Source organism: Salmo trutta, chromosome 37 (genome assembly GCF_901001165.1).
Source record: "Salmo trutta chromosome 37, fSalTru1.1, whole genome shotgun sequence".
NCBI classification, from domain to species: Eukaryota; Metazoa; Chordata; class Actinopteri; order Salmoniformes; family Salmonidae; genus Salmo; species Salmo trutta.
This window is the reverse complement of record NC_042993.1, coordinates 19,216,266-19,233,912: the sequence shown is the minus strand read 5'-3', so window position 1 is coordinate 19,233,912 and position 17,647 is coordinate 19,216,266. Positions and strand designations below refer to the sequence as shown.

Genomic DNA, 17,647 nt, shown 5'->3' with positions numbered 1-17,647 from the left:
TATTTATATTTAGGTATTTATTTATAAATATTTAGGTATTTACCCCTAAAATGCTTCCTTACAAGCCCTTAAACCAACAATGCAGAGTATTTAAAAATTAAGTAAGACAAACTTGTTAAATAAACTAAAGGAAAAATAGTACACAATAAAAATAACAATAACAAGGCTATGTAGAAGGGTTACCGGTACCGAGTCAATGTGCAGGGTTACGGTGTAGTTGAGGTAAGTAAGGTAATATGTACATGTAGTAGGGGTAAAGTGACTATGCATAGATAATAAACAGAGAGTAGCGGCAGCATGAGAGAAGAGTGTGAAGGAATGTGAATGTGTGTGTGTGTGTGTGTGTGTGTGTGTGTGTGTGTGTGTGTGTGTGTGTGTGTGTGTGTGTGTGTGTGTGTGTGTTGTGCATGTGTGTGGTGTGTGTGTGTGTGTGTGTGTGTGTGGTGTGTGTGTGTGTGTGCGTGTGCGTGTGTGTGTGTGTGTGTTGTGTGTGTGTGTGTGTGCGTGTGTGTTGCGTCAATATGCATGTGTGTGTGTGTGTCTTGTGTTGTGTTGTGTTGTTGTGTTGTGTGTTTGTGTGTTGGAGTGTCGGTGTAGAATGTGTGGGTGTGTGGTAATGTGTGGGTGTGTGGTTAGAGTCCAGTGAGTGTACATCGATTCTGTGCAAGAGGACAAAATCCTGTATCATTGCAACAAATAATAATAGATAAGAATAAAACAAGGGGGTCAATGCTGACAGCCATTTGACTGTCAGGGTAGCCATTTGATGAACTGTTCAGTAGTTTTATGGCTTGTGGGTAGAAGCTGTTAATGTCAGTGAAACTCTGTTTAAACGATATCTGTGGCATTTTCAATTAAATTAGCTTTGGGTAACTAAGAACATGTAAAGAATGTAGGTTTCACACAATGTATCCTCTGTTAAAATTTGGAGATGTCCAGATATTAGTTACCCGGAAAGGTTCTTGGGTTGTTTTTCCCATATCCTCACACGTCATTTTTAAACTGGTTCACATAATTGAGTCATTAGAGCTGACCAACTTTAATAGCCTCCTCAAGTGGGGCTCTGGTGCTGTTTTTTATTTTGTTACTTAACCTTTATTAAACTAGGCAAGTCAGTTAAGAACAAATTCTTATTTACAATGACGGCTTACCCCAGCCAAACCCAGACAACACTGGCCAATTGTGCGCTGCCATATGGGACTCCCCAATCATGGCTGGGTTGTGATACAGCCTGGAATCAAACCAAGGTGTTTGCAGTTGACACCTCAAGCACTGAGATGGAGTGCCTTAGACCGCTGCGCCACTCAGGAGCCCACATTATGTTAGCCTACCAACCAGGATCCCTAAGTCATGGAGTTCAGCGGCATAGCTATAGTTGGCCATGTTTAGCTAGACACTAATCAATGTATTAGTCTACCTAGACGACTAATAAGTTTGTAGTAAGCTTTCAGATACTTTAAAAAAACTTTTCAAAAGTGGTAACATCATCTACTTTGTCAAGGTCAAGCCCTCTAAGACCTTGAGCAACTTCATCTCTAAATAATTTCAGTAGTCACAGAAAGTTGACTCAATCTTGTGCCTGTAGGCCTTGTCATGTTTTCTGGTTGAACCGGGTATGGTGTTTCCAATGATGCTTTGGAAATCAAATCACTTATGCATGTCAAATGTATTTATTCAGTGACTGTTGCAAAAGATAGGACATTAAAAGCCCCTACTTCAACATTACGTTTCTAGTACAGTTTTTGAAGGGCTAAGTAGTAGGCCATTGCTTTAATTTAGACTGAGCGCTCAGGCTTTAGAATCCTGTTCAGCCGTCTTGGAATACCTGATGTTCAAATGCTGACCCTTCTACCTCCGGAGGGAGTTTTCAGCTGTTATCGTGACTGTTGTAGACATTCCACCACAGAACAAGAAAAATAACAAGCTGGCACTTAACAAACTGTACAAGGCTATAAACAAGCAACACAACAAAATACATCCAGAGGCTGCTTTTCTGGTGGAGTAAAGCCTAATGCATGAAATATCAATGCAGAAGCAAACGTATCTGTCAATTTGATATGCTCCTCTAATTGCTGAGAGCAAAACTGTGATTCGCAGTTCAATCACATGCGCATCCTTTCCAAATTGCAAAGATGTCATAACCTGCGCACTTCAGCAGCGATACTTATTTGGTGCTGGACGGCTCTGGAAGCTCGGGAGTTGATAGGCCGAATTGAAAGTTGTGCAAGCCAGACCTGCATTAAAACTTGGAGAAGAGTTTGTTAAATTTGATATTATACTTCAAATCTTTAAAACTATACTTTTCTGAGGTAAGAACGTTATTCCATTGTTTTTATCAGCCTTCAAGAAATGTTTTCTTATTTGCCTAGGCGAGGCTACCTAGTTGGTCAATCTTGAGGCAGATGGAGTCATTAGCCTGGGCTACAACAAGGTGTTAGTGGTAGCCTATGTTGGCATATAGTTTTATATATATCATTGACAGTAATTCTATCCAAAGCTCTGCTTACTTGATCTTATTCCAAGCATATAATTGTCTTGTCTTTCAATATTTTCCTTTAAATTTGATAGTCTGAGCAGAACTGCTTTCTGTGTTCATGTTTCTGGTCAATACCACTAGGCTGTGGCGTAATATTTGATCATACTGAAACCTTGATGTAAGGATGGATGACCTCTGGTTTATGTAAATATTTATTGAGTTCCTTATTGTTGCTAAATTAATTACAGAATGGTTTGAAATGGTTTCTTCATTACAACACTTCTGAACAGTTCATTCCCTTTCATGACTCCCATTGTTCACTGTCATCCTCCTTGGGTATGGTCAGCACCCACTGAAGGGATAACTAGATTTCCATGCTAGGAGCATAGAACAGCTGTTTTCATTGTGGCACCCTAGCAGCTGACATTACCATGTAAGCAGGATGTTAGATTCAAGATAAGGAAGTCATTATGAAACAGATGTGGGAAAGAGCGCTTGGGGTATTCTGCTTTGCTCCCTGTGTCCCTATGAGGTGTTTGCCTGACAGTCACTAAGGTAATTCACTCTTTCTACATATTCTGTTTTACAGGATTGGTGAAAAAGACATGTCGTACACAAATAATCATCACATTGAGGTGGGCTGGAAAATATATAAAAACAATAACCAGGGGTTAAACGTTTGATTCCAAGGGAGTAAATTGTTCTCTTGGCTCTCCTCCTTTCTCCAGGCCAACGCCGTGCAACGGCTGGCTAGTCTGCCGCTCTTCGACTCCGCCCTGAAATCTGTTGTTTCAGTTTACACGGACGTAAAGGGCCGTTACCCGCTCCTGGGTGTGGTGGGGGGCGTGGCTGAGATTGGGGTGCGTAATGTGTCCCAGGCTGCCATTCTCCGTGCCACCCCCCTCCTACTTAGTCTGGAGCCCCAGAGTAAGTCCACTGAATACTGAAAACTTTACTGATTGATTCTACCCTATGCCTTATAACTCTCATCTGCCATCAAATATAAAATGTAAAATGTAAATAACTTTAACATGAATGCCACCGCTGCCATCAAATAGCTTTTGGTTCTCATCCCTCACCATTGCTTCCCCTCCTCCATATTGCAGTTGAGGTCGTCAATAACTATGCTTGTATGGGCTTGGACCAGCTGGAAAAGAACTTTCCCGTCCTGCACCAGTCTACAGAGGAGGTGGGTGTCTCCTCTCTCTGTTTCTGTTCTGCCTGGCCCAGTGGGTGATGATGCAGTGTGTGAGCCTGACTGACTGGTCTGTTATAGTAGACACATTCTGATTGTTCCAGCATTAACTGACCTTTCACACCACTTTATAGTCTATTAGATGCATTACCAGAGTTCAATAGTTGACATTGGACATTGAGTTTAATGACGTTAGACTATGTGGAAGGATACTGCTATTGACCATCAGTCATGTGGATGGATTCCATTTATAATATCCTACTATTGCTCTGACTGATTATTTCTCCCCTTTTCTAAATTACAAATTGTCCTCTCTCCTTTCTTTCTGCCTTATCATCTACAACTATTCTACCACTCCCACCTCCCCCTTTTTCTTCACTCGCTATCTTTCACTTCTTTCATTATCTCAACACCCTGCTACTTCTTTATCACCCTATTCCCTACAACCCTCCTCTCCTCCACCCCCATCCTCCACACAGGTATTGGGTAGCCTGAAGGATGCCTTTTCCTGGCCCTGGATGACGTGCAGCTGCGTGTGAATGACGAGCTGGACGGGATGCAGGGGCGCTGGGACAAGCTGACCGATGCCACCTGGTACTACCTCCTGGCTCTGCAGGAGTCACAGCTGGGTCAGATGGCCACCTCGGGCCTGGACGACATCCTCACACGCTCAGAGGAGGCCATGGTCAAGTACACGCCCCTGACGGCTACACTGCGTGAGTTTGGGTGGAGGGTAGTGGAGGGGCTAGTGCACTTTACAACAGTCTTTGCCGAATGGTGGATTGGGAGGCTGTCTTTCCGCTGAAGGTGTATTCATGATGCTTTATGAGGTCTTTGGTCTAAAGTCAGGTTACAGTATACAGTGTACACCACAATCTGAATGGTCATCCTATTGCGTCTTTCTGAACTTTACCACAGGGGGGCGTTAATGCTCTTCAAGTGGTTGATAATGTCCCTACTAATTTGCTTTGAGGCTGTTCTAATACACAATGATATCCATAACAACAGACATGAGAATAAAAACTTATTTTCAAATCTTTCTATTGTGTTGTTTTGTAATATTTTAATCATAGGAAAAATATAATAAATAATTCATTAAAATAGAGTATAATTGATATCCTGCTGTCTGTAAAGGAGATCAAATCAATATGAAAACCAGATTGATGTGATGCACTGTTGTCTTGGTAATATTGCAGTACATTATCAAATCATACTGACTCATATCCTCACTTGAAATATAAAGTGTGCTTGGAAATTCAATTTCCTTTCATCATTCATCAACTTGTAAACAGTCAAGCATGTTTTTAGATGATGGTGTGTAATTGTAGAGTGCATAGGACTGTTTTAATCACACAGCGTGTCACACTGATAACGCTCTGTGTGTGTGGGAAGAGGTGTTTGGAAGGGGTGATAGGAGTTGTGACGTCTGTGTGAAAGAAATGACACAGCCTACCGTGCAAATACAACCAAACTACTAGTAACCCACTGGGCACAGACGTCAATTCAACGTCTACTCCACATTCGCCATTTCATTGAAATGACGTGTAAACAACTTTGATTCAACCAGTGTGTGCCCGGTGGGAAGTACTAACACCTCGCTCTGTCTATATGGCTATGTCCAGTCAGCTTTGAATATTGGACACTACAGTTACGAGGGCAAGTTTTGGCAACAAAGACACATCTACATCTTTCTGTTGAGTTGACCACACCATATTTGTGTTTTGACTTGCCTCTGTGTGTTCCCCAGGCCTAGAGTGGGAGAGGAGGACACAGCAGTATGAGGATGAAGACGGGGAGGATGAGCCTGGGTTGAGGACGCGGTTCCGAGGCCTCCTGCTCTGTCTGAGCCTGCAGCTGTACCACCGCCTGCTGAAGCTCAGAAACAGGCTGGAGCGGGCCATGGGGATGCTGCAGGATGCTACCGACAGGGTGAGAATCACCTAGAACCCTCTCTATGGTTGTGTCCCTAAAACAAACCTTTGCCTGCTTTCGTCCCCTGTAGTCTCAACTACAGGCCTCTTGCTTTACACTTAATCACATCCTAGCCCAGGTCAATCTGCTCTCTCCTCTTCGTCCTTTCTCACACTCTCCACTCTCATACATCTGAACAACCCATCCTTAGCCACCGTCCGTGTCTCACTCTCCTGTGTTTTTTGACACCTTTCTCTTCCTTCTCGTTTTCCTCCACCACACCCATCTATTCCTCATATCTGTCAGACATCTCATCCATCATGATAAACTATACCACCCTCCTCCTTATTCAATCAGGGTACAGCACAAAATCAAACAAGGTATTAAAGACATTTAGATGTACCGTTAAAATAGTCTAACATTCAGACAACATAATCATTTATACAAAAAGTGTACATAATGATAATAACAATGTAATAATAAAATAACAAAACAACAGAATAACTTTAAATGGATGAATAAAACAGAGCATTTTCAGGCAGCACCTCAGCTGCTCTTTGTTGACCTCCTCTGTAATCACTTGATGCTTGGTCCCTCGGGAGGCTGTCTAGTCACCACAACATCCTCTGCTGTCTCTGTCTGCTTTTATTGGGTTTGGGGTAAATAGAAGCAGGCTACGTGCCCAGAGACATGGTCAGTGCTCTCTGTGAAGGCTCTAGGGCACTCCCTGCATTTCCTGTCTACATGGGCAGAGGGCTGGGGCTCAGTATTACCCTTACCCAGGCACGGATTTCTGAGCACATAGATCCATCATTAAGATGTAACAGACTCAAATCTTCTGGGGCTTTAGCAGACTTTATGGCTTAGGACAGAAGGAAGGGACAGAGAGATTATGAGACAAGTGACAAGGCAAGTCAGTTAAGAACAAATTCCTATTTACAATGACAGTCTAACAGGGAACAGTGGGTTAACTGCCTAGTTCATTGGGAGAACAACAGATTTTTACCTTGTCAGCTCAGGGATTCGATCCAGAAACCTTTCAGTTACTGGCCCAACGCTCTAACCACTAAGCTACCTCCCGTCCCAAGAATAGTCCCTGTGGGATTTGGCCTACGTGAGGTTTTGAGCCTACCACTGCCCCTGCAGCACAAACTCAGACAGACAAACACACAGAGCGATGAGGAGATCCGAGAGCTGGGGGGCAAGACTTTGATGGACCGATAAGACACAGACTGTCACGATCGTCGTAAAGATGGGACCAAGGCGCTGCGGGAATGTGTAAACTCATTTTATTTATTGAGAAGAAAATGTGAACACAGAAAAACAAAATAACAAACAATGACGAAGACGCTAACAGTCCTGTAAGGCACAACACTATACCAGGAACAACGACCCACAAAAACCCATGAAAAAATACCCTACTAAATAGGACCTTCAATTAGAGGCAACGAGAAACAGCTGCCTCCAATTGAAGGTCAAACCAATAAACTAAGCATAGAAATAGATAAACTAGACACAGACATAGAAATAGACTAACATAGAACATTGCCCAACAAACCCCGAAACACATTAAACAAACACGTCCTGCCACGTCCTGACCAAACTACAATAACAAATAACCTCTTTACTGGTCAGGACGTGACAGTACCCCCCCCCCCCCCCCCCCCCCCCAAAGGTGCGGACCCCAGATGCACCTCAAACAAAAAAATTAAATAAAATAAACACAAAAATAAACACCAAAACAAAAATACTCCAAAACTAAAGGGAGGGAAGGGTCCCCAACCTAACCTGTCCACCCCGCTGAAGGCTCAGGGCTAAGGCGCGTCGCTGGAGACCTCGGGCTGATGCGCGTCGCTGGAGACCTCGGACTGGAGGGCGACTCTGGGAGCTCCGGACTGGAGGGCGACTCTGGGAGCTCCGGACTGGAGGGCGACTCTGGCTGCGCCGGTTCCGGACTGGAGGGCGACTCGGGCTGCGCCGGTTCCGGACTGGAGGGCGACTCGGGCTGCGCCGGTTCCGGGCTGGAGGGCGACTCGGGCTGCGCCGGTTCCGGACTGGAGGGCGACTCTGGGAGCTCCGGACTGGAGGGCGACTCTGGCTGCACCGGTTCCGGACTGGAGGGCGACTCGGGCTGCGCCGGTTCCGGATTGTAGGGCGACTCTGGCTGCGCCGGTTCCGGACTGTAGGGCAACTCTGGCTGCGCCGGCTCTGGACTCTAGGGCGTCTCTGCAGGCTCCGGACTGTGGGCCATCTTTGCAGGTTCCGCACTGTGGGCCGTCTCTGCCGGTTTCAGACTGTGGGCCGTCTCTGCCGGTTCCGGACTGTGGGCCGTCTCTGCCGGGCCAAGAACAAGTACTGGAGATCTGGAGCGCACAGCCTGCACAAACCGTCCTGGCTGGGTGGTAACAGTAGCCCTGCACGGGCGGAGTGCTGGCACAGGGCGAACTGGGCTGTGCAGAGGCCTGATGGCTGCTGTGCGTAGAGCAGGCGTAGGGTAGTCTGGGCCTAGGAGATGTACTGGTGGCCAGATGTACTGCGCAGGCATACTCCTACCTGGCTGGATGCCCACTCTAGCACGGCACTTGCAAGGGGCTGGAATCGCTCGCACTGGACTGTGCGTGCGCTTGGGCAAGATCGTGCGCACTTCCGCATAGACCGGCGCTCTTCTGATCCGCTGCTCCCCATAATAAGCACGGGGAGTTGGCTATGGTCTATTGCCTGACCTAGCCACACTCCCCGTGTGCCCCCCCCAAAAAATTTTTTATTGGGGGTGCCTCTCGGGTTTGCCAATCGGCGCGTATAATGCCTCGTAACGGCGCCGCTCCGCCTTGGCTGCCTCCAGCTCCTCCTTAGGGCGTCGGTATTCCCCAGCCTGGTGCCATGGTCCTGCCCCATCCAAAATCTCCTCCCATGTCCATGATTCCAGATACCTCTGCTGCTCTCCCTCCTCCGCTGCTTGGTCCGTTGGTGGTGGGTAGTTCTGTCACGTTCGTCGTACTGATGGGACCAAGGCGCAGCGGGAATGTGTAAACTCATCTTCTTATTTATTGAGAAGAAAAGCATGAACACAGAAAAACAAAATAACAAACAATGACGAAGACGCTAACAGTCCTGTAAGGCACAACACTATACCAGGAACAACTACCCACAAAAACCCATGAAAAAACACCCCTACTAAATAGGACCTTCAATTAGAGGCAACGAGAAACAGCTGCCTCCAATTGAAGGTCAAACCAATAAACTAAGCATAGAAATAGATAAACTAGACACAGACATAGAAATAGACTAACATAGAACATTGCCCAACAAACCCCGAAACACATTAAACAAACACGTCCTGCCACGTCCTGACCAAACTACAATAACAAATAACCTCTTTACTGGTCAGGATGTGACACAGACTGTAAACATACACTGCTCTCTGAAAGCAAGAGTTGTGGAAACTAACAAAAAACAGTATGGTGGCATGTTTAGAAATGAATTCATTGTGAGGCTTGTTGTTTTATGAAGCTAAAACTAGGTTTAGGTCAGTTGAAATTGGGGGATATTTTCAATAACAGGATCACTATATGGGTCACCTCAAGGAGGCTTTTAGGAAAGAGGATGAACATTGAGAAGAATAACTACTAGAATTTCAATGGATTGTTTTATAACACATTCATTTTTAGGTTTACGGTTCTCTGAACTCAAATTGGGTTTATAGTGAAGCTGTCAAAGTAGTTACTGAATAGAAAAATATAATAATAAACAGTAACACTAGGAACTGTTGAATGAACTTTCATAGAGAGATTTTTTACAGCACATTGTAATAAACCACATCACATTTGTAAGGATTAGAATTTTACAGTTTGGTAAAGTGTCAAAGCAATTTGAAATAAAAAAACAACCTTACAACTATAGGGTTTCCAGCAGTCTCTTTGCTTGAACCTCATGTAATGTGCTGTGAAGGAACGACCTGAGCCACATTTTTCCCAGAATTTGATTCAGGGGTAATTGGTGCTAAATGACCCTAACTGCTGCTGCAGGCTGCTGGCTGGAGAGAGAGGAGAATAGGCTGGTGCTGAAAGCCCACCAATGAGGGTCGGCCACATCAGACAAACACCCTCATTATGGCTCCTGCACACTATCCCATAGAGACTGAGGCACTGGGAGAGAAACGTGTGTGTGTGAGAGAGCGTTTGTGTGTGTGTGTGTGTGTGTGTGTGTGTGTGTGTGTGTGTGTGTGTGTGTGTGTGTGTGTGTGTGTGTGTGTGTGTGTGTGTGTGTGTGTGTGTGTGTGTGTGTGTGTGTGTGCTGTCCTCAGATGTCCTACATCGATGAAATTTGGCAGCGGGTACCATGCTGCATTGTTACGTTTGCCCTGAGTCTGTCCCCAGGCTACTTTGGGCCAGTGTCCTGCCCCCTCACCAGAATCCTTTGTTTGGTTTCACACAGCAGAAACAGAAGGGGATTGCGTGTCACTTAGCTGACCCAAATACCTCTTCCACCTCTTTTTGTCTTCCCCACCAAAACTGTGGGACTTTTGGCCTAGTTCTAGAGACTTGGTAAAATGTGTTTGCCTATCTGGAGCTGTTGATCCACACCACAAGCTCACATGTATAAAAGCCTGGAGGATGGTGGGATTTGATCTGCTTCTAAACTCAGCTAAAAAAGAAACGTCCTCTCACAGTCAACTGCGTTCATTTTCAGCAAACTTAACATGTGTAAATATGTGTATGAACATAACAAGATTCAACAACTGAGACATAAACTGAACAAGTTCCACAGACATGTGACTAACAGAAATTGAATAATGTGTCCCTGAACAAAGGGGGGTCAAAATCAAAAGTAACAGTCAGTATCTGGTGTGGCCACCAGCTGCATTAAGTACTGCAGTGCATCGCATCCTCATGGAATGACCAGATTTGCCAGTTCTTGCTGTGAGATGTTACCCCACTCTTCCACCAAGGCACCTGCAAGTTCCCGGATATTTCTGGGGGGAATGGCCCTAGCCCTCACCCTCCAATCCAACCTGTCCCAGACGTGCTCAATCTGATTGAGATCAGGGCTTGCCATCCTGTAACTGTCCCGCAGGTGTGATGTTCGGATGTACCAATCATGTGCAGGTGTTGTTACACGTGGTCTGCCACTGCGAGGACGATCAGCTGCCCGTCCTGTCTCCCTGTAGCGCTGTCTTGGGTGTCTCAAAGTACGGACATTGCAATTTACTGCCCTGGCCACATCTGCAGTCCTCATGCCTCCTTGCAGTATGCCTAAGGCACGTTCACGCAGATGAGCAGGGACCCTGGGCATCTTTCTGTTGGTTTTTTTCAGTCAGTAGAAAGGCCTCTTTAGTGTCTTAAGTTTTCATAACTGTGACCTTAATTGCCTATCGTCTGCAAGCTGTTAGTGTCTTAATGACCGTTCCACAGGTGCATGTTCATTAATTGTTTATGGCTCATTGAACAAGCATGGGGAACAGTGTTAAAACCCTTTACAATGAAGATCTGTGAAGATGTTTGCATTTTTACGAATTATCTTTGAAAGACAGGGTCCAGAAAAAGGGACGTTTTGCTGAGTTTAGTTCCACGTTACTGCTGCGGGTAAACAAGATACGCTGCCAGGCATTTTTTCGCACCCACATCGAGCCAAGTGATGGGATATGTCAGATCTTATAATACAGAAGAGAACAGACGTATAAAGAATGAGGCATTTCAACAGTGGTCATATTCAAGTGTCCTCCAGGTCAGATGACATCCTCTTGGCAGTGGATGGACATTGATTGTTTTTTATGGGTTAATGACTAGTTTTACAGTAGCTGTCAGTTTGTCATGTTTGTTTTTTCAACTTCACAAATAGTGGCGAGAAATTCATTTAAAGGGTCCTTCAACAATTTCCCCAAAGACGGATTCAATTCATATAACTGCCATTATAAGTCTGTACGTCTTCAGCTAAGTGCCTTATCATTGTATCATCAGATGGGCCTGAGCAGGCTGCTGGAGGTGGTGGGCTCTGTGCTCCAGATGCTACAGCTGTTCTACGTGTCCCAGGTGTTGCGTCTGGAGGCCATGAGGAGGCTGGCCCTGGACCAGCTGAAGGCCCAGGTCTGGGTCCTGGCTGAACTGGGACCCATCAATCAGCTGCTGGGACTGCCTGCTCAGGTGCAGCTTGTGGTGGCCGACCTGCAGGAGCTGGGCAAGATCCTACTGCAGCTGCTGGTCAACAACACCCCTCTCTACAACATGGTGAGCATTCTAGATTTTAGTTGCACCCTTCCTTACTAGGTTATTTAACCTTCCTCATTGTATCAACTCCCCTCGTCTAATCTCTCCTTTATTTGCCCTTATATGTCTCTCTGTATGTATATTCCCAACAGTCTTAATCCCCTGTGTACCCCCACCTTTTATCTCGGTCGCTTTCTCTCTCTGTCTTTCTCTCTCTCTCTCTCTCTCTCTCTCTCTCTCTCTCTTTCTTTGTCTCTGTCTCTGTCTCTCTTTCTCTGTCTCTCTTTCTCTCTCTGTGTCTCTGTCTCTCTGTCTCTCTTTCTTTCTCTGTCTCTCTTTCTTTCTCTATCTCTGTCTCTGTCTCAGCTCCAGCAGCCAAGTGATCAGGATGTGGAGGGCTTCCTCAACCAGCAGGAATCCATGTCCTCTGACTCCACTTGCCGCAGTTCTGCCAGTAGCCTCTTTCTCAAAGCCATGGACGGCCGCCCACACAAACGCAAGAGCTCGTATGCCCGCTCCCAAACGGGCTCAACCAGTGCCCCCAGTCCAGCCTCAGCCAAATCGCCCAATGGCAGCCGTGGTAGCCAGAAGCAGGATGACCAGACTCTTTCTCTGGAGCTCAAGAAACAGGATCTCCCTTCCACCATCGCTGCGTGTCGTCGGTCTTCAGTACGCAGGGGCTCATCCAGCGGCATCAATCTCCCAGACCCCAGCCCAGTCCCCGGCCCAGCCCCGGCCAACACAGCCAATGACGATGACCAGTCTCTCTCTCGCCAGGGCAGCCAGAAGCCTGATGACCAGCCTCTTTCTCGCCAGGGCAGCCAGAAATCTGACGACCAACCTCTCTCTCGCCGGGGCAGCCAGAAGCAGGAAGACCAGCCTCTCTTTGTGGAGCTGGACAGCACTGTGTGTCGCCGCTCCTCAGCCATCGAGTTCCTCTTAGCCCCCATCATTCAGTACCTGAGCCCTGAGCAACTATCAGATGAGACTGATATACCTGAGGTGGAGACCACCAAGTTCCATGCAGACACAAGAGACGAGAGCCTACCCAGACACCAGAGCCTGTCTGCCCGCTCACAAAGAAGCTCATCAAGTGCTGGCAACCCGGATGACCAGTCTCTCTCTCGCCGGGGCAGCCAGAAACAGGATGACCAACCTCTCTCTCTGGAACTGGACCCCCTGGAGCTTCCTTCTACAAGCACCATGCGTCGCCCCTCCTCGGCTGCCGAGGTCCTCCTAGGTTCCATCCTCCAGTACCTGAGCTCTGAGCCACCCTCAGACGAGACCATTATACCCGAGGTGGAGACCACCGAGAACCACACAGAAACCAGAGACGAGAGCCCACCCAGACACAAGAGCCTATCTGCCCACTCCCGCAAAAGCTCATCAAGTGCTGGCAACTCGGATGACCAGCCTCTCTCTCGCCGTGGCAGCCAGACGCCTGACAACCAACCTCTCTCTTTCCGGGGCAACCAGAAGCCAGACCAGCCTCTCTCTCTGGAGCTGGACCCCCTAGAGCTTCCTTCTACCAGCATCGTGTGTCACCCCTCCTCGGCTGCCGACGTCCTCCTAGGTTCCGTCCTCCAGTACATTAACTCTGAGCCATCCTCAGACGAGCAAGGCTCAGATGAGGCCATTACACTTGAGGTGGAGGGCATTGAGTACAACTCAAACACAAGAGACATGAGCCCACCAAAACGCAAGAGCCTGTCTGCCCGGTCCCGTCAGAGCTCGTCCAGTGCTGTTGCACCCGAGATGGAGGCATCTGAGGGCCTGAGACCTGAGAAAGTCTCAGATGAGATCGTTGCACTTGGAGAGAGCACTGAGTACTACTCAGACGCAAGAGAAGAGAGCCCATCCAGATGCAAGAGCTTGTCTGCCCGCTCCCGCAGAAGCTCATCAAGTGCTGGCAACCCAGATGACCAGCCTCTCTCTAACTGGGGCAGCCAGAAGCCAGACAACCAGCCTCTCTCTCGCCAGGGCAGCCAGAAGCCAGACGACCAGCCTCTCTCTCGCCTGGGCAGCCAGAAGCCAGACGATCAGCCTCTCTCTCTGGAGCTAGACCCTCTGCAGCTCCCTTCTACAAGCACCATACTTCGCCCCTTCTTGGCTAGCAAAGTCCTCCTTGGCTCCATCCTCCAGTACCTGAGCTCTGAGCCACCCTCAGATGAGACCATTAAACCCGAGGAGGAGACCACAGAGAACTACACAAAAGCCAGAGACGAGAGCCCACCAATACGCAAGAGCCTGTCTGCTCGCTCCTGCTGGAGCTCGTCCAGTGCCGTTGCACCTGAGGTGGAGACCACTGAAGACCAGAGCCCTGAGAAAGTCTCAGATGAGGCCGTTGCACTCGAGGGGGAGAGCACTGAGTACTACTCAGATGCAAGAGACATGAGCCCACCCAGATGCAAGAGCCTGTCTGCCCGGTCCTGTCGGAGCTCGTCCAGTGTTGTTGCACCCGAGGTGGAGACCATTGAGGGCCTGAGACCTGAGCAAGTCTCAGATGAGGTCATTGCTTTCGAGGTGGAGAGCACTGAGTACTACTCAGACGCAAGAGACGAGAGCCCATCCAGACGCAAGAGCCTGTCTGCCCGCTCCCGCAGAAGCTCATCAAATGCTGGCAACCCGGATGACCAGCCTCTCCCTAACCGGGGCAGCCAGAAGCCAGATGACCAGCTTCTCTCTCGCTGGGGCAGCCAGAAGCCAGACGATCAGCCTCTCTCTCTGGAGCTAGACCCCCTGCAGGTCCCTTCTACAACCACCGTGCTTCACCCCTCCTCAGCTTCCGAGGCCCTCCTAGGTTCCATCCTCCAGTACATTAGCTCTGAGCCACCATCAGATGAGCCTGTTGTACCCGAGGTGGTGACCACCAAGATCCACACAGAAGCTAGAGACGAGAGCCCACCCAGATACAAGAGCCTGTCTGTCCGCTCCCGCAGAAGCTCAACAAGTGCTGGCAATCCATCCAATGTCTGCCAGGGCAGCCAGATGCGGAATGACCAGCCTCTCTCTGTGGAGTTCGACATCCTGGAGGTCTCTTCTACCAGTGCTTTGCGCCGCCAATCCTTGGCTGCCGAGGTCCTCCTTGGCCCCATCCTCCAGTACCTGAGCTCTGAGCCACCCTCAGACGAGACTATTATAACCAAGGTGGAGACCACAGAGAACCAAACAGAAGCCAGAGACGAGAGCCCACCAAGACCTAAGAGCCTGTCTGCTCGCTCTCGCTGGAGCTCGTACAGTGCCGTTGCACCCGAGGTGGAGACCACTGAGGACCAGAGTCCTGAGAAAGTCTCATATGAGGCCGTTGCACTCGAGGGGGAGAGCACTGAGTACTACTCAGATGCAAGAGACATGATTCCACCCAGATGCAAGAGCCTGTCTGCCCGGTCCTGTCGGAGCTCATCCAGTGTTGTTGCACCCGAGGTGGAGACCATTGAGGGCCTGAGACCTGAGCAAGTCTCAGATGAGGTCATTGCTTTCGAGGTGGAGAGCACTGAGTACCACTCAGACGCAAGAGACGAGAGCCCATCCAGACGCAAGAGCCTGCCTGCCCGCTCCCGCAGAACCTCATCAAATGCTGGCAACCCGGATGACCAGCCTCTCTCTAACCGGGGCAGCCAGAAGCCAGATGACCAGCCTCTCTCTTGCTGGGGCAGCCAGAAGCCAGATGATCAGCCTCTCTCTCTGGAGCTAGACCCCCTGCAGGTCCCTTCTACAACCACCGTGCTTCGCCCCTCCTCAGCTTCCGAGGCCCTCCTAGGTTCCATCCTCCAGTACATTAGCTCTGAGCCACCCTCAGATGAGCCTGTTGTACCCGAGGTGGTGACCACCGAGATCCACACAGAAGCTAGAGACGAGAGCCCACCCAGATACAAGAGCCTGTCTGTCCGCTCCCGCAGAAGCTCAACAAGTGCTGGCAACCCATCCAACGTCTGCCAGGGCAGCCAGATGCGGAATGACCAGCCTCTCTCTGTGGAGTTCGACATCCTGGAGGTCTCTTCTACCAGTGCTTTGCGCCGCCAATCCTTGGCTGCCGAGGTCCTCCTTGGCCCCATCCTCCAGTACCTGAGCTCTGAGCCACCCTCAGACGAGACTATTATAACCAAAGTGGAGACCACAGAGAACCAAACAGAAGCCAGAGACGAGAGCCCACCAAGACGCAAGAGCCTGTCTGCTCGCTCCCGCTGGAGCTCGTACAGTGCCGTTGCACCCGAGGTGGAGACCACTGAGGACCAGAGTCCTGAGAAAGTCTCAGATGAGGTCGATGCACTCGAGGGCGAGAGCACTGAGTACTACTCAGATGCAAGAGACGTGAGCCCATCCAGACGCAACAGCCTGTCTGCTGGCGCTCACAGAAGCTCATCAAGTGCTGGTAACCCGGATGTCCAGCCCCTCTCTCGCCGGGGCAGCCAGAAGCCAGAAGTCCAACCTCTCTCTCGCCAGGGCAGCCAGAAGCCAGACGACCAGCCTCTCTCTCTGGAGCTGGACCCCCTAGAGCTTCCTTCTACCAGCACCGTGCGTCGCCCCTCCTCGGCTGCCGAGGTCCTCCTAGGTTCCATCCTCCAGTACATTAGCTCTGAGCCACCCTTAGAGGAGCCTGTTGTACCCGAGGTGGACAACACCGAGAACACAGAAGTCAGAGACGAGAGCCCACCCAGATGCAAGAGCCTGTCTGTCCAATCCCGCAGAAGCTCATCAAGTGCTGGCAACCCATCCAACGTCCACCAGGGCAGCCAGATGACGAATGACCAGCCTCTCTCTGTGGAGTTCGACATCCTGGAGGTCTCTTCTACCATTGCTTTGCACCGCCGATCCTTGGCTGCTGAGGTCCTCCTTGGCCCCATCCTCCAGTACCTGAGCTCCGAACCATCCTCAGACGAGATCGTAATACCCGAGGTGGAGACCACAGAGAAGAATGCACAGTTAAGTGATGAGAGCCCACCCAGACGCCAGAGCTTGTCTCCCCGCTCCCGCAGGAGCTCGTCCAGTGGAGGCAATGCTCCAGCCCCCCAGATAACCCCGGACAACCCACACAATGACCTCCAGGGCAGCCAGATGCAGGACAACCTGGAGGAGTTAGACACCAACGCCGTGCATCGCCGTTCCTGGGCTGTCGAGGTCCTCCTAGACCCCATTCTGCAGTACCTGAACCCTGGGCACTCAGAAAAAGCCGATATAGAAGAGGCCGAAATACCCGCGGTGGAGGCCACAGAGCACTAAGAAGTCACCAGTGTCCTAGAAATGGGCCCCCTTTGAAGGCCCAGGTGTAAGACTCAGTTGATTTTAGTTTGTGGGTACACATAGGAGGACCATAGTTCAGCAGACATAATCTGTGATATATCCATTGTAATACACAATGTGTCAATGCATGTGACTGAAAGATTCAGCCGCTCTACTTCATGTACAGACACCAACCCAAATTTGTTTTGGTTTCCTGAGCATCATGTGACATTATACACCTTGTACCCCATTATATATTAGACCTAACTATTCTTAAATGACGTGCTAACCTGATGTCGCATTCTGTTTTCTATTTCCCAAAGTAGCCGTGAGAAACAAAGCTTGTCATGATTAAAGGTAAAGTCTGGATTGATTGGCCTAAATATGGATGATGGAAGGAAGTTGAATGTGTTGAGGAATGAGCATCGAATAGACAGTAGAAAATGTGTCTTTATTACAATTTCATAACATTTAATATTTCATAACATATAATACATGACACATTTAGATTGTCCTACAGTATACATCAACATAACATTGGTTGTATTCAATAAATAAATAACATTTGTATTGCTGATGTGAAATGTATTGAGGTTATGAAGAGTGAAATAAAGTGTTATTTCTCCATCTACAGTACAGTAT

At 48.6% G+C, this 17,647-nt stretch overlaps 1 protein-coding gene across 1 annotated transcript; it reads left to right on the top strand.

The window, feature by feature from the left end:
• The first annotated feature begins 2,148 nt into the window (after positions 1-2,148).
• LOC115176546 (uncharacterized) lies at positions 2,149-17,636 on the top strand. The gene is given in 9 exon segments (XM_029736599.1): positions 2,149-2,309; positions 3,066-3,111; positions 3,205-3,403; positions 3,583-3,665; positions 4,151-4,172; positions 4,175-4,387; positions 5,419-5,600; positions 11,540-11,806; positions 12,152-17,636. Coding segments are annotated over 8 exon segments (5,850 nt in total). The 5' UTR covers positions 2,149-2,309; positions 3,066-3,081; the 3' UTR covers positions 17,006-17,636.
• Positions 17,637-17,647: the final 11 nt, after the last annotated feature.